We start from the raw sequence: 22026 nt of genomic DNA on the forward strand, positions 1-22026 counted from the left end.
AGTGGAGGCTGTTATAGCTGACTTTAAGAGATCGGAGAAGACATGAAAAAAACATCTGAGCCAGCCAGGAACAGATCAGGTAGACCTGATAGTTTGTAAACCGCTAGAGAAATCCAGTCCACACACACAATACCTGGGATATCCATGAAGTCGTCTAGATTGGGCTGCAGTGGGGTGAGACCTGGCTGGATCATGTCAGCATTGCTGGTGTACGCTGAGGAGGAATGAGGTAGGACACTACTATCACATACAGAAAAACATACCAGAGACAGCGAGACAATGGGTGTGTGCCTCTGTTTGTATCTTTAGCCTAATTTATTCATTTGAAGTTCCTCATTTGTTGGGCGGTTTCTTTCCTGCATTATTGTCTCACATGACCATAGGTTGGATAAATGGTAAGTGGTGTATTCTGTTATTTTTGTCAATAAAATAAAAAGAAGAAGAAACATTTTCAATTTCATAGGGATTTGTATCATAGTGTTACAAGTATCATAGACAGGGCTTCTGTAGGGCTTCAGTAGACAGTAAAATGGTTCCTCTAAGTATAATAGACATACTGTAGGTAGATAAGTAAGTAGAATGGACGTTGTGGTGTGGTACTCACTGTTGTGCCGGTCGTTGGCCCACGGGCAGGGCTTCTGGGTCATGGTGAACAGGGTGTCAGAGATGTCGGACAGAAAGCAGTCCAGGTCAAACATGTGGACCTCCTCTGGCATGACCTCAGGCTCCTGGTACATCTGACTGGACCATTTCTCCAGCTCCGCCCTGCAGATCTGACCCTGGACACAGTGGGGTGGGGATAACATGAAGGCTCTGTTCCAACACTAAAATATATCCTTCCTGGCTCCCTTGAAGAAATCACTGATCTAAAAAAGGCTCTATCGCAATTCATCTTTATGCACTTCCTCCCATACTATTTACTCTCGTCATTCTCAAAACCCTTTGAAGAAGAAGGTCAGAGGGTGGAGCCCTTGGACCTTCTCCTCCAATAGGGTTGAGAAGGAGGCGTAGAGAGGTGCAAGGGAACACGTAAAGATTAGTTGAGATAGAGCCGAAGAATGGACACCCAAATTGAGATTTCAGGACACAAATCGCATCTCAAAACCTGGTCCTCACACTAGAGGGCACTAACAACAACACTAAAGCATGTGATAAGGAAAAGGTCTTCACAGATGAGTGCAGGAGTACAGTACAATATTTGACAGGAGTAGATGAAAAAGACTGGCAAACATCACATTAGAATATTGAGTAAGTCCAACAGAAAGTAATTCACARCGTGTTATGTGAATTTAACCGCTCTAAAACTATGATAAAATATTTAAATCGGCCAATTCTCTTAATTTTTATAAATGCAAGAATATGAATATCAACTCAAATCAAAACAGCAAAGGAATGTATCACAGTCCTTATCTGTCCACTAAATGTACTAAACTCAGACAAAAACAACTGAACAATAATGGAACTTCACTTGCCTCCCTCATTGTGTCCAATAATGTCCAATTCAGCTATTCAAGCCCAAAGGTTAAATATAGTTTAAATATTCTTCATCAAGTCCCCCAAGCACATCCAATAATCATATAAATATTCACGATCATCCACAGCTAATCTAGTCTCTGTCTGCTCTCTGTGTTTAAAATGCTGTGTTACACCCTCATGTCCTAACCTTTAAATATTCAGTCCCAAACCAGGGGAGACATTTATAGAAAAGCCCTGAATGAGGCGGAAATGACTTTTGATTACGACAAACCCCCTGTTTACACCTTTTAGTTTTTTTCATTCACAGAAAGGGAATTATAGCATAGATGTGCTGTGTGTACGTGCCGGGAACCTGGTTCCATTATTCGTTATTTTTAGTAATTTCTTTATTTTAATGTCTCTCCATATAATGAGAGCAGCAGTCTATTGTCCCTGACCTAATTCTGTCAGTCACACATTCACGTGCAGACGGACAGACATGAAGAGAGACCCCCGCCCCTCTGCAGACACACAGACGCAATAAACCTCAGTGAAAATACAGAAGAAATACTAACTATCCTATTCTGTCACTTCTACCTGTTTTATTCAGTTATTCTTTCAATCACATGCTATTTTGCCTCCACATTCCTTCTACTTTATCACAATAATAATAGCAATATTTAGTCTATGTCAATTGTGATAATTCCCTAATATTAAGCCAATAATTAACCCCTTACATTCGTGGAAATTGGCCTATATGGATAGGGCCACATTTAAATGTTTCTAACAGAACAACTATGTGCTTTTTTAATTTACTGTACTTTTCACAGAATTTGTCAATAACAATATCTGAAAATACTCTGGATACATCCAGTTACATAGTAAGAATATTCATAGACATTTTTGATTAGGTGCACGATAAGAAAAAATTGTTAGAAGGGTTTGAGTGTGAGGTCTAATTGATGTCACAAGGTGGCCACACACCTTTCCAAACTGTGCACGTTGACATCCGCAAACCGCTCACCCACACGACGCCATACATGCTGTCTGCCATCTGTACAGCTGAAACCGGGATTCATCCATGAAGAACACACTTCTCCAGCGTGCCAGTGGCCATCGAAGGTGAGCATTTACCCACTGAAGTCGGTTACGACCCAGAACTGCAGTCAGGTCAAAACCCTGGTGAGGACGCACGCAGACGAGCTTCCCTGAGACGGTTTCGGACAGTTTGTGCAGAAATTCTTCGGTTGTGCAAACCCAAAGTTTCATCAGTTGTCCGGGTGGCTGGTCTCAGACAATCTCGCAGGTGAAGAAGCCTGATGTGGAGGTCCTAGGCTAGCGTGGTTACACGTGATCTGTGTTTTTGAGGCCGGTTGGACGTACTGCCAAATTCTCGAAAACGAAGCTGGAGGTGGCTTATGGTAGAGAAATGAACATTCAGTTCTCTGGCAACAGCTTTGGTGTACATTCCTGCCGTCAGTATGCCAATTGCATGCTCCCTCAAAACTTGAGACATCTGTGGCATTGTGTTGTGTGAGAAAACTGCACATTTTAGAGTGGCCTTTTATTGTCTCCASCACAAGGCGCACCTGTGTAGTAATCATGCTGTTTAATCAGCTTCTTGATATGCCACACCTGTCAGGTGGATGGATTATCTTGGCAAAGGAGAAATGCTCACTAACAGGGAAGTAAACAAATGTTTGCACAACATTTGAGAGAAATAAGCTTTTTGTGTGTATGGAAAATTTCTGGCCTCTTTTATTTCAGCTTATGAAACATGGGACCAACACATTATAAGTTCCGTTTATATTTTTGTTCAACAATGAATACGCTCTTGGCATCTTTTTTGATTTATCCAAAGCGTTTGACATGGTGAATCATTAAATATTACTTTCTAAATTGCATTATTACGGTTTTCATGATTATAACTATAATTGGTTATATAGTTATGTTTATGATAGAGAACAATGTGTTTATGCAATTGGTTGGCTATGCATCTACCAGGGCCTAGATATCCTGTGATGTGCCACAGGGTTGGATAATTGTGACCTTTGTTATTCCTAATCTATATCAATGACCTTGCTGCTGTGTCTTCTACTGTACGTCCCATTCTCTTTGCTGATGATACCAATTTGATTCTTATCACACAATCATTTTGATTCACTAATTCATGAAGCCAACTCAGGTATGGCAACATTTGCTGAATGGTTCCAGATAAACAAATGATCTCTAAATGTAAAAAAAATCTAACTTTATTGTATTCACTAGTAAGGATAAGAAATATTGTTAAAAAAAAGAGCCAGAATCTCAATCATCACCAATAAACTAGAATGGTCCAAACACCCCAAGACAGTTGTGAAGAGGGCACAACAAAGCCTATTCCCCCCCAGGAGACTAAAACGATTTGGCATGGGTCCTCAGATCCTCAAAAGGTTCTACAGCTGCAACATCGAGAGCATCCTGACTGGTTGCATCACTGCCTGGTACGGCAACTGCTCGGCCTCTGACCGCAAGGCACTACAGAGGGTAGTGCGTACGGCCCAGTACATCACTGGGGCTAAGCTGCCTGCCATCCAGGACCTCTACACCAGGTGGTGTCAGAGGAAGGCCCTAAAAATTGTCAAAGACCCCAGCCACCCCAATCATAGACTGTTCTCTCTACTACCGCACGGACCAAAAGGTTTCACAACAGCTTTTACGCCAAACCATAAGACTCCTGAACAGGTAATCAAATGGCTATCCAGACTTTTTGCATTGTCCCACCCCAACCCCTCTTTTACGCTGCTGCTACTCTCTGTTTATCATATATGCATAGTCACTTTAACTATACATTCATGTACATGCTACCTCAATTAGCCCGTCTGTATATAGCCTCGCTACTGTTATAGCCTCGCTACTGTATATAGCCTCGCTACTGTTATAGCCTCGCTACTGTTATAGCCTCGCTACTGTATATAGCCTCGCTACTGTTATTTTTCACTTACTTTTTACTGTTGTTTTTTATTTCTTTACTTATCTATTGTTCACCTAATACCTATTTTTTACTAAATTGCACTGTTGGTTAGGGCCTTGCACTGTTGATTAGGGTAAGCATTTCACTGTAAGGTCTACTACACCTGTTGTATTTGGCGCACATGACAAATAAACTTTGATTTGATTTGGAATTGGTCAGAATGAAATGGAACAAGTCACATCCACTAGATTCCTTCGAATTGATGAAAAGTTATCCTGGAAAGATCATGTTCAATTTGTCTTTAGCAAAGTAATGAAATCGGTTGGTATCATCAAAAAGATTTGTGGTTTGGTTCATCAGGCTTAACTTCCTAACTCTATACTATAGCTTATTTACCCATATTTCATTTACTGTAATATTGTTTGGGCCAGTACACAACTACTCATACCTCCCAGACTGTTTACCTAAACCCTTCAATGGATTATTCCAGGTTAATTCTGAAATCCATCTATAGAACACAAGACACCGCGATAACCTTCACCCTCCCCACTGCCGCACCTCACATAGTCAATTCTCTATCAGATAGAGAGGTACCATACTCTGGAATAATTTTCTTAATCTTGCCAAAACTTCATCATCCCTCAATAACTTCCAAGTGAAGACTGGGGGTCAGTCTGATGAACCAAACTACCAATAATCCCCTCCATGTAGCCTAACTCTCACACTCTCACACTCTCACACACACATACATAATCAAACATGTTTTTTCTTATATACTGAGTATATCATGTACAATTATAATTAATATGCTTTGTTTAACTGATTGAACAAACTTTTTTTTGGTACTTATTTGTGGTCTGGTTTTCATATCAGCGCTTTTGGGCTTCCAACCTCACCTGCACACCGTTTTTACCAGTTTTTTGTCCGTACAGTTTTGTCTTTCACTTCTTTTCTTTGGTGCGAATAAATAAACCCCCAAAAACAGACCTACACAAATTTGACAGCACAGTACAGTACAGTACAGCAGAGTACAGTACATTACAGTAGAGCACACTAGAGTACCGTAAAGTATAAAGTAGTGTACTATATTGTACCCTACTTTAATGTACTCTACTAAACTAAACTGTACTTTACTCTACTGTACTGAATTAAACTACTGTATTGTACTGTACTGTACTCTACTGCATTAAACTATACGTAATGTACTCTACTGTACTTAACTGTAATGAATTAAACTCTACTGTAATATACCATACTGTAATGTACTCCACTGAAAAAACTACTGTCCTGTACCGTACCATACCGTATTCTATTGTACTGTACTGTACTTTACTCTTCTGTGTTCTATTGTGCTCTACTGTACTAAACTGTGCCGTACTGTACTGTGATGTTCAAACTTGTGAAACAGCCTAGATGTCTATGATTCGTTAAGATTTGGATCTGGTCCTCAATGACCAAATGTGTACTTGTTTGGGGGCGGAGCTCATTAGAATAAGAACTAGTGTGCCTTGCAAAAGTGTTGTTTTTTACAATTACATTTTGGTCATTCAGCAGACGCTCTTATCCAGAGTGACTTACAGTTAGTGTATTCACCTAAGGTAGATAAACAACAACATATCACAGTCATAGCAAGAAAAATAATATGTAATCGTTACTCAGAATCTTATTGTAGTTTAAGTGTTTTTTTCTTCTTTTTTTCTATGTATTAGACTACTTTGAACATCATCATTCAGATTTAAAGCTTTTAAAAAGCTTACTTAATTGCATGTGATTTATGGGAGCAATAATACATATTTTGTTGCGATCTACATTTGGCTCCTCTTTCCTTTTAAGAGGTGTGGAAAATTATTATTGTGGTATAATACTTACCTAATTGATAATGTATATCAGTTGAAATTTGTCCATAGAATCAATGACTGAAAAACACGCATTTTCATCGTAAGGAAAATAAGTATTTTCAATGCCCGGAAAATATATATTTTCAAAGTCCAGGAAATACGTATTTTGTATTTGTGAAGTCCGTATAAGATGTGTTTTTATCATCCGTATAAGATGTACTTTCGACGTCCAAAAAATACGTCTTTTAACCTTTCACTTGATGTCAACTTCTGGAAAAGGCATCTAAAAGACGTCTTTTCAATGTAATTTCACTAACTGAATGATATCACATTTCATCCTTGTAACTGTGGATCAAACATAGCGATCATAAACATTGATACTGTAAATTACGTGAGATTTAAAATATGAAGTACACATTTGGACTCATGGGTGTGTGGTTTGCTTGTATGACATCAAAGCAGTATTTATTATAATCCTCAACATCTCATCTTTCAAAATACATAGAGTCATCTTAAGGTACAGCAGTTCCCTTACTCAGACAACAACAAATGTGCAAAAGTAGCCCAAATAGCAGGAGGGATGGGGGCATCTTCTTGTCGCACGCAGTGCTAAAGTTTATAACGGCTGTCAGTCAAAACCTATACAGTGCTGTTAAATGGAGAACCTGTGCTCTGACATAATATATCATGTTACTGTACAGCCACTGGTTTCCAATGTAGGTGCTAATCAATGAAAAAATCTGAAATGTTCAAGCCGTATATGGGATGATGGACTGCGAGTGGAAAGGGCTACTGAACTAAACAAAAAGAACCCTACATAAGCCATATACGCAACTGACCACAATTCTAGCTTAAGTCAAGACAAGATAAACTACAAAAGTTGTGTGAATGTTGTGAGCTGATAGCAGGTGCTTTCGCTCTTGTCAAGTGAACTTTGGCCTCAGTGAGGTTTGTCGGCTTGTGTTCCTTTGAACCACAGTCAGTCCTGAAATGCTCTGCCCTGTATACACAGTTTTATCTCTCTATCCTTCTAGTACAGCACAGTCCCAGACAACACAGAGCTCTACACACAATCAAACATTATCTCTGGTGCTCACAAACCTGATCAGGTATTTCAAGGACCTGCAGAACCTTCGACACAGTAAACAATGACTTAACTGACTTCTGACTTCCCATGCAATGTATAGACTTCACAATGCAATACATTTGCACTTCAGATGGGTACATACAGTTGAAGTCAGAAGTTTACATACACCTTAGCCTAATACATTTAAACTCAGTTTTTCACAATTCCTGACATTTAATCCTAGTAAAAATTCCCTGTTTTAGGCCAGGTAGGATCACCACTTTATTTTAAGAATGTGAAATGTCAGCATAATAGTAGAGAGAATTATTTATTTTAGTTTTTATTTCTTTCATCACATTCCCAGTTGGTCAGAAGTTCACATACAATCATTTTGGGTAGCCTTCCACAAGCTTCCCACAGTAAGCTCCTGACAGAGCTGGTGTAACTGAGTCAGGTTTGTAGGCCTCCTTGCTCGCACACGCTTTTTCAGTTCTGCCCACACATTTTCTATGGGATTGAGGTCAGGGCTTTGTGATGGCCACTCCAATACCTTGACTTTGTTGTCCTTAAGCCAATTTGCCACAACTTTGGAAGTATGCTTTGGGTCATTGTCCATTTGGAAGACCCATTTGCAACCAAGCTTTTACTTCCTGACTGATGTCTTGAGATGTTGCTTCAATATATCCACATAATTTTCCTGCCTCATGATGCCATCTATTTTGTGAAGTGCACCAGTCCCACCTGCAGCAAAGCACGCCCATAACATGATGCTGCCATCCCCGCGCATCACAGTTGGGATGGTGTTCTTCGGCTTGCAAGCGACCCCCTTTTTCCTCCAAACATAACGATGGTCATTATGGCCAAACAGTTATATTTTTGTTACATCAGACCAGAGGACATTTCTCCAAAAAGTACGATCTTTGTCCCCATGTGCAGTTGCAAACCGTAGTCTGGCTTTTTTATGGCGGTTATGGAGCAGTGGCTTCTTCCTTGCTGAGCGGCCTTTCAGGTTATGTCGATATAGGACTTGTTTTACTGTGGATATAGATACTTTGGTACCTGTCTCCTCCAGCATCTTCACAAGGTCCTTTGCTGTTGTTCTGGGATTGATTTGCACTTTCCGCACCAAAGTACGTTCATCTCTAGGAGACAGAAGGCGTCTCCTTCCTGAGCGGTATGACGGCTGCGTGGTCCCATGGTGTTTATACTTGCGTACTATTGTATAAATGAACGTGTTACCTTCAGGCGTTTGGAAATTGCTCCCAAGGATGACCAGATCTACAATTTTCTTCTGAGGTCTTGGCTGATTTCTTTTGATTTTCCATGATGTCAAGCAAAGAGGCACTGAGTTTGAAGGTAGGCCTTGAAATACATCCACAGGTACACCTCCAATTGACTCAAAGATGTAAATTAGCCTATCAGAAGCTTCTAAAGCCATGACAWCATTTTCTGGAATTTTCCAAGCTGTTTAAAGGCACAGTCAACTTAGTGTATGTGAACTTCTGACCCACTGGAATTGTGATACAGTGAATTATATGTGAAATAATCTGTCTATAAACAATTGTTGGAAAAATTACTTGTGTCATGCACAAAGTAGATGTCCTAACCGACTTGCCAAAACTATAGTTTGTTAAAAAGAAATTTGTGGAGTGGTTGAAAAACGAGTTTTAATGACTCCAACCCAAGTGTATGTAAACTTCCAACTTCAACTGTACACTCTCAGAAAAGAAAGTGCTACCTAGAACCATAAAAGGTTCATCAATTGTCCCCATAGGTAACCCTCTGAAAATAACTATTTTAGGCTCCAAGAGGAATCCTTAAACCAATGTGAGGTTCTACGTGGAACCCTTTCACCACTAAATGGTTCTAGGTATAAATGTTTTCACCACCAAAGGGTTCTAACTGGAACCAAAAAGGGTTCTCCTATGGGGATAAATGAAGAACACTTTTTTTTAAAGAGTGTAGTAAGATGATTAAGATGGAGTAAAATGGAGGTGAAAAGTAGGAGGTGCAGGAAAGGATGGGGAAGATGAATAAGGAGATAGAGTGACAGAATGGTTGGGAGACAACACAGGAGCATAGGGGAAACCTGACCATGTACTGCATAATGCAGAGTGGGTGTGGGACTTCACCTGACCATGTATTTTGCACACAGAGTGGGTTTAGGGTTTTGTGGGTTGAGAGGACACACGTGTGCCCATGTGTGTCATTAATAAGGTACATATCCAGCATCTCTCCCCTCTCCATCCCTCAACCTCTTTCTTTCCTCCCAATGCTTCTCTTCCTAAACAAATGGCGCAGCGGTCTAAGGCACTGCATCTCAGTGTTAGAGTCATCACTACAGACCCTTGTTTGATTCCAAGCTGTATCACAACTGACTGTAATTGGGAGTCCCATAGGGCGGCGCACAATTGGCCCAGCATCGTCCGGGTTAGGGTTTGGCCTGGGTCGGCCGTCATTGTAAATAAGAATTTGTTCTGAACTGACTTGCCTAGTTGAATAAAGGTTAAATACAAAAAAGAACAAAAAATAAACCACATCCTCTTCCCAATATGGCTCAGTTGTTTTTGCGCCAGAGTGACACCGACGTCACAAACTCACGTTCACACATCCAGTAGAACAACAAAGACCTTACATTTCCCCCTGCTTCACAATGCAACCCATCACCAAGTGGGTCATATTTGATTAAATTACATATTAAAGTCTGAAGCCACATCCTTGGTGAAAGACAGGCAGAGCAGAGAAATAGAGAGATTGTGTGGGGGTATAGAGAGAGAGATTAGAGGTATTGTCACAGAAGGCAATACAAACTTGATCACCAATGTCGGCCTGTGACGCATGTACTTTTGCATGTTTTCTATTTTTCCTTTTTCTGCCTCCCCTCTGTTTTCTTCTCTGACTGACCAAGGCCGGAAGAATCTGAATGGAATCTATTAATAGACAGTGGTAGGACTTTGACAAACATATGGTGAGCTCCAAACCTACTAAAGTAAACACAATACACCTGGGTCAGTAATCCGCTCGGTCAATATCACACAGCCACGCACACACTCGCGCATGCATGCACGTTTGGCTAAACTTAATGGCATAAACGGTCAGCTGTCAGACAATGGTCAGTTCTCATACTTGACCAAACATATATAATTATTGAGATATGGAAACTCTCCTCACACATGTTTTCAATGTTTGACTAAGGAGTGCACATACTGGCAGGGCCTGTTCCAAAAATTTTGGGAAATTAAAACCTGTTCCAAAAAGAGGGAAATTATAAGTAGAGTTGAATTATTAAAGTCTTTATCTTACCTTCTGTAGCATTGACAAAAGGCCATCTTTGTTTTTCTGAAGCTTCAATGGATGAAGAAGAAACGGAATTTAGTACAATTGGAATGACATGAAAACAATGTATAACAAAAGGTCATAATGCAAAAGGATCCTTATCTATGTCCAAAATAAGCACTCACCCTCTTCTTGTAGTAGATCCTCCACTTGTGGTATTCTTTGATCACTACCTCGATCCTACGCTTCCAGTAGCTGCCTTCTAGAACTATAGCCTTACAAGAGAAAACAAAAAACATAGGAGTTAATAGGAGTTGATTATAAATGGGTATGTTCTATTCCCTACATAGTGCACTACATTTGACAAGAGCCTTATAGGCCCTCCTCAAAAGCAGTGCACTATATCGGCTACTTCCTCACTAGGCCTTGGGGGTCAAAGTTCACCTACTTCAGGTTTGCGATGGGCGTCGGCCTCGGAGCCCTCCAGTGGGGTGACAAACCCACACACAGGGTTCTTCCTCTTCTCCACGTCTGTACCACGGGACGGACGAGAAACAACTGATCATTCAATCATGACTTGGATTAATGGTTCAATGGACTCTCAAATCTGTCAACTCTGCCAATTCTCTCAATAAATCAGTCAATTCTGTTAGTTTTTTGTGTGTTTTCTTTCCAAACGTGGCTTCAACATTATGTGCATAAAGTAATGGAGCTCTCATTAGTATGTTTTTGGCATGGAAAGCTGTACACTGCATTGTGTTAAAATTAATTCAGTCCACATTGTACAGTAGTTGTTGTAGAAGACATCCCACTCAAGCTATTTTCTTTGTGTGACTGTACTGTAGTAACAAGTCCATGTATCAGTTCTGTTGAACAAAGCTCTCCCTGTCTGTTATCAGATTAAACAACCCTGGGACGACAGGAGACATGCAAGCTGCTCAGAGTGAAAGAACAGAGTGAGGATGAATGGAATTACATTTTAGTCATTTAGCAGACACTCTTCTCCAGAGCAATTTACAGAAACATTTTGGTACTTTTTCATACCGGTCCCCTGTGGGAATCAAACCCACAACTCTGGTGTTTCAACCATCATGTTCTACCAACTTAACTACACAGGAGAGGAGAGGAGAGGAGAACTTACACTGGATGAACCAGGCTCTCCAGATTCCATTATTCAGACGGATTTTGTCTCTCCAGAGCAGCCGCAGGCCTTTGAAAGACTTCCACTTCGGAGAGACTATTTTACCACTGAAAAGACATAACATAATCCTTACAATCACACAAAATAAAGGAATTAAGACATTATAAAGGTTCATATACATGCTTATAACAAGTAACAAAGCATTATACCTGTGAGATTTAAGTAAAACATTTGCGTCAATGTAATTTGTGTCCCACTTCAAGATATTCTATTTATTAGGAAGGAATGGTTATGTTATGACAATCTTGGGCAAACTTTCCTTCCTTCCCTTCCATTTAGAAAGAGAGACAGAGAGACAAGCAATTGACAGAGTTAATGATTGTCAAAACACAACGATGAGATTACAAGCAGAGGATAAACATTAGAGATGCAGAAACTGGATGATCTATTCTATTCTTCTTTATTCTATTCTCCACATATCATCCAGCATTGAGAAAAAGCTACAATATATGAAAGGACCAGTCCTCTGCCACATTGTTAAAAACAAGAGCACTGAAACTGTATATTAATGCTGCCTCTTTCTTTGACGTCATCATTTCCACACAGCCCTGATGGCACCCAATCAGAGGAGCCTATACACCAGAACACTGAAAGGGTATGTGTCCAAAATGGTACCCTCTTTCCTAAATAATGTTCTACTTTTGGTGAACTATACAAGGAAAGGATGCCACTGAGCAAAAAAGCAGACTGTTTTCGACCCTGTGCCTTTCCAGTGTCAGACTAAGACAGTCAGCACATCAGATGGTGAGAAGGGGCCACTTAATGGCTGGTGCTTATTGGGTTGCTAGGAAGCCAGGTGAATCATTTCCTAGGGGCTGGATGCTGGATGATGTCAAATGGCTAAAGTGAAAACCCTGTCAGCATCCACGTTCAGCAAAACAGCAGAGGAAGCACATTAACCGGGTACAAATTGACTTGATGAAGCTAATGGGTTAAATAAACCATAACATTCACCCATCTGGAGGGTGACTAATAAATGTTCTATGTAAAATGTTGTTTTAACAAAGGACCTGACATAAACTATGCTGTTAACACCTTACAAAAAAAGCTAACACTAAGATGTCTCAGAAAAACTGTTTGAAAAAGCAATGTTCATTAGATCCATCAGCGGACATTAAAAATAAATAACAATTCCTGTGCTAATAGTGTGTATCCTATCAGATTCAGTGCTGCATTTCATTGACAATAGCTAGCTTTATTTAAACTGATACAGGATACATTAATTGATTGGTTATGCTTAAAGATTGAATGATTGGTTATGCTAGTACACTTTGTTGTTGTATCCTTAGCATGATCAAATATTCCTAGTTTCCTTCCTCAATCAAAGTAAGGTCTATCGCTGAATATAGTCTAGTAAACACCTGAAACATGGATTTAGTAGCAGTCTTTCTTTAGGGCTGCAGTATTTTTCTTGGCTCTGGTTGTGTGTGTTTTATTCATGGAGCAACTATCAGATTGTAAAAGCTAGATTGGAGTAGTAGAAGGAAGAGACTTCCTCTCTGTGCCAAGGATTGTTGATTGCATGGCACACACACACACACACACACACACACACACACACACACACACACACACACACACACACACACACACACACCCATACACACACACACACTGAAGACATTGTTCGGGCAGTTCTAAAGGCCATAACACATTGGCAATTTTTTATGCAATATAGATGAGCGATGTTGGTGGCAAAGGAGAGGAGTATGAGCCACTGGAGCAATGAGTAGCATGGCCATGATAATAGATTTCATATGAAGCATAAATCAATTTAAAACTTAATTTCCCCATTTATTTACTCATCTCCTATAGCTTGTTATTGCCAGTTGACTGCCACAGCTGTACTGAAATTCATCAACTAAGAAACAAGCAATAAAGAGGTGCCAGTCAAGTCAATGGCAATGCAGACATACAGTAAAGATAACTAAATTTAGCAAACATCTAACGTCATAATCATAAGCTAGTAAGATGTCAATGGTTTTAAGCTAGCTAGCAAACTAGCTAAACATACAAAAACTATCTAAAACGGAAAACTAAATGTAAATGGCTATAGCTAGCTAACAAGCTACGTGGTTTTGACTTTGCATGAGCTCCGGTAAGCATGCTAACTGATTAGCATGCACCAACCATGAATATTTTTGTCAGTTAAACATGACAAACTGTACACAGTATGTATGTATTAACATATCATGATCATATATTGTAGAGAGAAAACATATGAAATGTGAATGGCCAACATTTCACTCCAAAACAGGAGTTGATTTTCTCTCACGTCAGCTCAAAAACAGTTGCCATGTTTTCCTAAATATTTTAGAACGGCAGACTGATCACATGACCAATAGTTTATTTWTTTTTTATTTAGCAGACGCTCTTATCCAGAGCGACTTACAGTAGAGTGCATACATTTTATTACATTTTTACATACTGAGACAAGGATATCCCTACCGGCCAAGAGCAGACGCTCTTATCCAGAGCGACTTACAGTAGAGTGCATACATTTTATTACATTTTTTTTTTTTTTACATACTGAGACAAGGATATCCCTACCGGCCAAACCCTCCCTACCGGCCAAACCCGGACGACGCTATGCCAATTGTGCATCGCCCCACGGATCTCCCGGTTGCGGCCAGCTGCGAGCCTGGGCGCGAACCCAGCCCAGCCTGGGCGTGAACCCAGAGACTCTGGTGGCGCAGCCCTAGACCACTGCGCCACCCGGGAGATTAACCTTTATTTAACTAGGCGAGTCAGTTAAGAACAAAATCTTATTCACAATGACGGCCTACATTATTCACAATGACCAAACCCAGACAACGCTGGGCCAATTGTGCGCAGCCCCATGAGACTTCCAATCACAGTTGGATGTGACACAGCCTGGATTCGAACCAGGTACTGTAGTGACACCTCTTGCACTGAGATGCAATGCCTTAGACCGCCGAGCCACTCGGGAGTCCATATCGGTGCTCTAATTGGAGGATTTGTAAAAAAAAAATACAACTGTCCACAAGGTGGCGCTGCACATCAAAATTCCCCAGATAATAAAGGCCATGATACACCGCCAATATGCGGCCAAATGAATTGCGGTCATGGCTAGAAGGGATCCAGCTTTTGTCAAAATGAACGTCAAAAGTTTATATTTTTTGCGTTTTTGGGAACTCTAACCCTTTTCTTAACCTTAACCTAATTATCCTAAACTGCTACGTTAATTATCCTAACCTGATGCATAAGTTCTCCTACCCTGTTACGAAAGTCAAATCTGATGTTAATTTTAAAAAAGCTGGATCCCTTCTAACCAAGACCCAATACAATATTGCTGAGCAATGTTGCCAGCAATGGTTGCTGCAACTAATTTACATTGAAAATTAGCAACTTTTTATTATCTGGCGACTCTTGATCGGCGGCTCCACTTAGTGGGAAATTTGTAGGAATCCTCCAATCAGAGCACAGATATTGGTCATGTGAACAGCCTGTTCTTCCCAAATATTGAGAAAAACATGGCGACTGTTTTTGAGCTGAAGTGAGAGAAAATCAACTCACATGTTGGAATTAAATGTTGGCCATTCACATCCAATATGTTTCTCCACTACAATATTATATCATGATACTGTACATTATTACATACATACTATGTTCATTTTGTCAGGTTTAACTGCCGAAAACATCCACGGTGGTGCGCATGTTAATCAATTAGCATGCTAACCGCAAACCCATGCTAAGTCAATGGGACAAACAGGCTAATTCGCTATCTAGCTAGACATGTAGATTTTACATTTAATTTTATATTTTTTACTTTATTTAACTAGCTGGTTAGCTTGATGAATACTGTTTGCACTTCCTAGCTTAGAATTGTGAGGTAAAACKTTTTCTAAATCTAATTATCCTTATGTATGCATTGTCATTGACTTGACTGGCAGTAGGTTGAGTGGGTGCCCAGAGCAGGGCCAACACCCCTTTGTTGCTTGTTTGTTAGCTGATAAATTCCAGTACATATGTGGCAGTCAACAAAAAAGAAAGTTAAAGGGCTATAGGAGATTCGTAAATAAATGGGGAAATTGAGTTTTAAGTTGATATATGCTTCATATAACATCTATTATTCATGTCCACATGTTGCTCATTGCTCATCATTGCTACAGTGTCTCATACCACACTCCGTTGCCAGCAAAATTGCCCCTGAAAATTGCCAATGTATCATAAAACTATTATGTCAAGTATTCTTGTCTCCTTCCTTCCTTTATCATTCCTGATGATGGTGAAAATATTTTATTTTCAAGGTTTTTTGGACATTTGTGTGTCGCTATCTGTCCATTACTCAGCCAAGAACAGTTGCTTTACTCAATGGAAGGTGGGCGACAATGTTGGACACTGTACATACTGTATACTGTCTATCAACCAGTGGTTGTTAAATCATTTTTGATAACAAATACTTGTGATGTAACTGATTCACAGAAAGGGAAGTGCTAATAATAATGTATAGACTAATCAGCAGTGAAATCTCCTGCAGCATGCCAAAGTCCCTGTTGGCATCAGTTTGTATTCTTCATTACAAAAGGAAAAACACTGAATATAGGGTAAGGGGATAGAGGTGAGCTAGCAGGCACAGGGTCTTTGTGGTAACTGTCTCTTATCCTTTCCCTTAGTTATACTGTAATCTTCCATAACATACCGGCTGCCAACTCAAACCAAAGTCCACTTCTCTGTCAAGATTTTCAAAACACGTTTCGCAAGTAGTCTACAGCCTGTTCTGAATCCCTTCACCCAACCACACACATGTACGCACACACACAGTACACACACAGCCTACACACACACACCTTTTGAGTTTATGTCATTTCTATTTAATTAAGCCTAATCATTCTCTATTACATACAGTATCAATCAATTGTTTTATGAAAGTGTAATAATACTAGGCATATACGGAGACTTGTAACACTAGCTTTTACAGTAAGGCCAGACAATATTTTGACGAAGTGATGCAACAAAAACGTTTTTAATTGGTGGTACTGTGGTTAATTTTCATGCAGTGTGGAAATGTAGAAACCTTTGACAACTTCCCTCGTGGAAATGTTGAAACCATTGACGACTTTACACACAAGTAAAACAATACAATAATCAATAATGAGGTATTTACCTGTAAGCCAGTGACATGCACTCAAATAACCGGGTCAGCGTTGGGTCGATGCTAAGGCTCCCAGAACTTAGCGGACCGAATCTGTATGTTTGACACCAAGTCCTGTTCACGGTATCGAAATCATATCGCACCGTAGCTCCGCTTTTCCGTCTCCGCGGGGTGCAGTCGCTGTGCGGGGAGGACACCATAAAGTGTCCGCTATGGATGACCTGCGCGCGGAGAAAAGAGCCAGCAACAGCCGGTTCAGTCCCGGTGGTCGCCGCATGATCTTCCTCTTGGTCCGAATCTGATTCTAAGTCGTTGAGTTGGTTCTGCTTTCCTTGTCCTTGTCCCTGAGACAATTCCGGGGACATTATTTCTGCCATTGCCATTCCAGTATAGAATTCAACTTGCTCCGCGCTGCAATGAACTTTTCCCCCGGTTTTGGACTGAGGTAAAATTAGTTTTATACTGGATATTCGGTGGCAATTGGGTTTTCTCTTGTCAATAGCTTTTGAACCAAGCATGCCATTACTATGAAGACGGTATATTCTGAATCAGGGGTGAATGGAGAAATATCCACACTTTTTTTATTCTATTTTTTATTATTATAAGATTTCGGCTTTCAATCTTCTATAGCTCTTACACAAAGCGTGCCATGACTATGAACATTATATATTCTGAGTCAGGGGAGGATGGACAAAAATCCAATGCTTTTTTTTTATCTAGAGAGACTTAAAAAATATATATAATAAGATTTTGGCTTTCAATCTTCAATAGCTCTTAAAAAAGCATGCCATTACTATGAAAATGATACTATATTCTGAATCGGGGAGGAAGGACAAAAATCCACGGCTTTTATTTATTATAAATGTAGTTATAAAAATGTTTTTGCTTTCAATCTATAACAGCTCTTACACAAAGCGAGCTATGACTATAAAAATTGTATATTCTGAATCGAGGGAGGATGGACCAAAATCCCTGGCTTTTTTGGGGGGAAATTTATTTATTTAATAAAAAATTTAGTTTTTAATATTCAATAGCTCTAACACAAAGTGTGCCATTACTATGAAAATGATATATTCTTAGTCAGGGGATGATGGACATCAGCGGAGGATGGACTAAAATCCACAGCTTTTATTTTTGTGAATTATTTTGAAATGTTTTAGCATTCAATCTTTAATAGCTCTTAGACAAAGCATGCCAAGACTATGAATATTATATATTCTGAATCAGGGAGGATGGACCCAAATCCCTGGCTTATATTTTTTGCTTTCAATCTTCAATAGCCTTTACCCAAAGCTTGCCATGACTATGAAAATTATATATTCTGAATCTCCCCCAATTCAGAATATATAATTTTCATAGTCAGATGGACATCAATTTATCTTTTAATCTTCAATAGTTTACACAAAGCGTGCCATTACTTAATTTTAAAAAAATGCATTACTGCCACGAACTGGACTGTAATGTGGACCAGAGACATTATTCCCCCCCACCCCATCCCCTGAAGATTTTATCAGCAGTTAATTTAAGCTTGGCTCTTCAACATCATTACTGCTTAAATCTAATAACAATCTCTCCCTTTCCCTCCCATATTGCTGGCACTGAAATAGAATGTGTTCCACTCAATGATTTATATATAAACAAAAACAAAAACAACAACAATAAAATATATAATTTCCATTGTCATGGTATTATTTGAGTAAGACCTAAAGAAGATTGACTGCAAAAAAGTACAAAATTCTAATAATATTTTTACTTTTTAAGCCATGGTATTTGTCCATCCTCCCCCGATTCAGAATATATAATTTTCATAGTCATGGCATGCTTTGTGTAGATTGAAAGCTGGAATATTTTTTTTCTTCTCAAAATCCCCCCCCCCCCCCCCAAAAGCTGTTTTTTTCCCATCCAACCCCCATTTTAGAATATATATTTTTCATAGTTATGGCATATTTTGTCTAAACACCAGGACAATTCCCACCTCAAACTACCCCTCCTTGCCAACTCCCCCTCTCACCCATCTTATAAAAATAAATATATAATAAAAAATTAAAAGATCTCCATACACTACTGATTCAGAATATACCATCTTCATAGTCATGGCATACTTGGTTCAATAGATATTAATGAGAGAAAACAAAATAGCACTGAATATCCAGTATAAAACTAACTTTATCTCGGTCAACTTTGGTCCAATTCTAACTTGGCCAATCACTGTGGCATTTGAGTAAGTGCAGAACATGCCGAAGTTGACAGATGTAACCTGGAACGCATGAGATACATCCAATCCAAAACTGGCCCCACTAGCCTCTAGTGTGGCACAAAACCAGATGTGTTGTCCCATGCCATGTAAATGTCCTGTTATGAGGCCCGGGGTCAGCTGGGAACCAGCTGAATGGAGGCCACTCTTTCTTACAACAACTTATCTGGAACGGTGGATGATAAATTCAGTAGGCTATGCCCCATTCTAGTCCAATCTGCTCAATTTTGTTATTGTCAAAAATTAATAATAGGAAATTCTTTAAAAATGAATATAGTGTCATAGTTTCAATATAGTATTCAAAGAGTTCAAAGTATTCAAAGAAATAGGCTAATAGAGCCCCACAGTTGATGCGTCATAATACCCATAAAACCTAGCGATGAAACACGAAAATGGTTCCAATTGTTTTTTCACCATTCCATTTACTCTCAGACTGTAAAATGCTAAATTGGCATCTCCTGCACGTAATCTCTAGCTGACACCTTTGCTGTCAGCTAGCTAGCTACTAGCTACTTTGATCCGAAATGGAATACAGAACCAGTGAAAAGTTTGGACACAACCACTCATTCAAGGGTTTTTCTTTATTTTTACTATTTTCTACATTGTAAAATAATAGTGAAGACATCATACCTATGAAATAACACATATGGAATCATGTAGTAACCTATATATATATATAGGAGATTCTTCAAAGTAGCCACCCTTTGCCTTGATGACAGCTTTTCACACTCTTGGCATTCTCTCAACCAGCTTCATGAGGTAGTCACCTGGAATGCATTTCAATTAACAGGTGTGCCTTCTTAAAAGTTAATTAGTGGAATTGCCATCCTTCTTAATGCATTCGAGCCAATCAGTTGTGTTGTGACAAGGTAGGTATACAGAAGATAGCCCTATTTGGTAAAAGACCAAGTCCATATTATGGTAATAACAGCTCAAATAAGCAAAGAGAAATGACAGTCCATCATTACTTTAAGACATGAATGTCAGTCAATGCGGAACATTTCAAGAACTTTGAACGTTTCATCAAGTGCAGTCGCAAAAACCATCAAGCGCTATGATGGCTCTCATGAGGACCGCCACATGAAAGGAAGACCCAGAGTTACGTCTGCTGCAGAGGATAAGTTCATTAGAGTTACCAGCCTCAGAAATTGCAGCCCAAATAAATGCTTCACAGAGTTCAAGTAACAGACACATCTCAACATCAACTGTTCAGAGGAGACTGCGTGAATCAGGCCTTCATGGTCGAAATTCTGCAAAGAAACCACTGCTAAAGGACAACAATAAGAGGAAGAGACTTGCTTGGACCAAGAAACACGAGCAACGGACATTAGACCGGTGGAAATCTGTCCTTTGGTCTGATGATTTTTGGTTCCAACAACAGTGTCTTTGTGAGACGCAGAGTAGGTGAACGGATGATCTCCGCATGTGTGGTTCCCACTGTGAAGCATGGAGAAGGAGGTGTGATGGTGTGGGGGTGCTTTGCTGGTGACACTGTCAGTGATTTATTTAGAATTCAAGGCACACTTAACCAGCATGGCTACCACACGAGAAGACCCAGATGCAGACAGTTTCAAAGTAACAAAAGTTTATCACAAAAACAGGGGGCAGGCAAACAACAGATCAAAGACAGGCAGAGGTCAGTGATCCAGAACAGAGTCCGAAAGGTACAGAACGGAAGGCAGGCTCAGGGTCAGAGCAGGCAGAATGGTCAAAATATGGAAACTAGAAAACAGGAACTAGCGCAAGACAGGAGCATGGGAAAAACGCTGGTAGGCTTGACGAAACAAAATTAACTGGCAACAGACAAAGAGAGAACACAGGTATAAATACACTGGGGATAATGGGGAAGATGCGTGACACCTGGAGGGGGGTAGAGACAAGTACAAAGACAGGTGAAACAGATCAGGGTGTGACAGATACGAAATCCCATCTGGTTTGCGCTTAGTGGGACTATTATTTGTTTTTCAACAGAACAATGACCCAACACACCTCCAGGCCATGTAAGGGCTATTTGACCAAGGAGGAGAGTGATGGAGTGTTGCATCAGATGACCTGACCTCCACAATCACCCGACCTCAACCCAGTTGAGATGATTTGGGATGAGTTGGACCGCAGAATGAAGGAAAAGCAGCACACAAGTGCTCAGCATATGTGGGAACTCCTTCAAGACTGTTGGAAAAGCATTCCAGGTGAAGCTGGTTGAGAGAATGCTAAGAATGTGCAAAAGCTGTCATCAAGGCAAAGGGTGGCTACTTTGAAGAATCTGAAATATAAAATATATTTTCATTTGTTTAGCACTATTTGTCTTACTACATGATTCCATATGTGTTATTTCATAGTTGTGATGTCTTCACTATTATTCTACAATGTAGAAAATAGTAAAAATAAACAAAAACCCTTGAATGAGTAGGTGTGTCCAAACTTTTGACTGGTACTGTATATAGGTAGTTATCATTGAAACGTCACAATATGGTGAAAAACTTTCGATTTGGCTGCAGCTCTGCAAAATCCTTTGGAAACTGCGTGCTATTTGGCTGTAATATCATCACCTCTTGAAGATCATAGTCAGAACAACACATTTCCGATTATTTGCGCACATTTAGCTTCATCGTCAGAGTTATACAGCAAGTAACTAACTGCATGCTATTCTTGATCAGTAAACATATTTGAGTGATATAAAATAATAGTGAACTATACCTGACAAGTATGAGTGGTTTAGGTTAATATCCCATCCTTTGTGGGGTCTGCCTGTCAAGCAGCAGAAGCGTGCATTTGCCATTTACTGTTGTGTTAGCTGATAATGTTTACTTTGCAAGCTACCGGTAGAAACTTTGTACAATTGGCTAAACATAGTGGTAAGTAGTCCT

At 39.8% G+C, this 22026-nt stretch overlaps 1 protein-coding gene across 2 annotated transcripts in view; it reads right to left on the minus strand.

Moving 5' to 3' along the window:
• Positions 1-17337, minus strand: part of LOC111981609 (carbohydrate-responsive element-binding protein) — a 32267-nt gene extending 14930 nt beyond the window's left edge. The window contains exons 1-7 of one of the 2 annotated variants that reach the window (XM_024012972.2): positions 16918-17337; positions 11730-11836; positions 11037-11119; positions 10774-10863; positions 10616-10657; positions 605-779; positions 134-214 (exon numbers count right to left, since the gene is read on the minus strand). In XM_024012972.2, coding sequence (XP_023868740.1) covers positions 134-214; positions 605-779; positions 10616-10657; positions 10774-10863; positions 11037-11119; positions 11730-11836; positions 16918-17288 — 949 coding nt within the window. In that variant the 5' untranslated portion in view covers positions 17289-17337. The remainder of the gene's footprint in view (positions 1-133; positions 215-604; positions 780-10615; positions 10658-10773; positions 10864-11036; positions 11120-11729; positions 11837-16917) is intronic. The other variant, XM_024012973.2, reaches the window with a different exon arrangement.
• Between the last annotated feature and the right edge of the window lie 4689 nt (positions 17338-22026).

The sequence above is a fragment of the Salvelinus sp. IW2-2015 genome, linkage group LG20, assembly GCF_002910315.2.
Source record: "Salvelinus sp. IW2-2015 linkage group LG20, ASM291031v2, whole genome shotgun sequence".
In the NCBI taxonomy this organism is placed as follows: Eukaryota; Metazoa; Chordata; class Actinopteri; order Salmoniformes; family Salmonidae; genus Salvelinus; species Salvelinus sp. IW2-2015.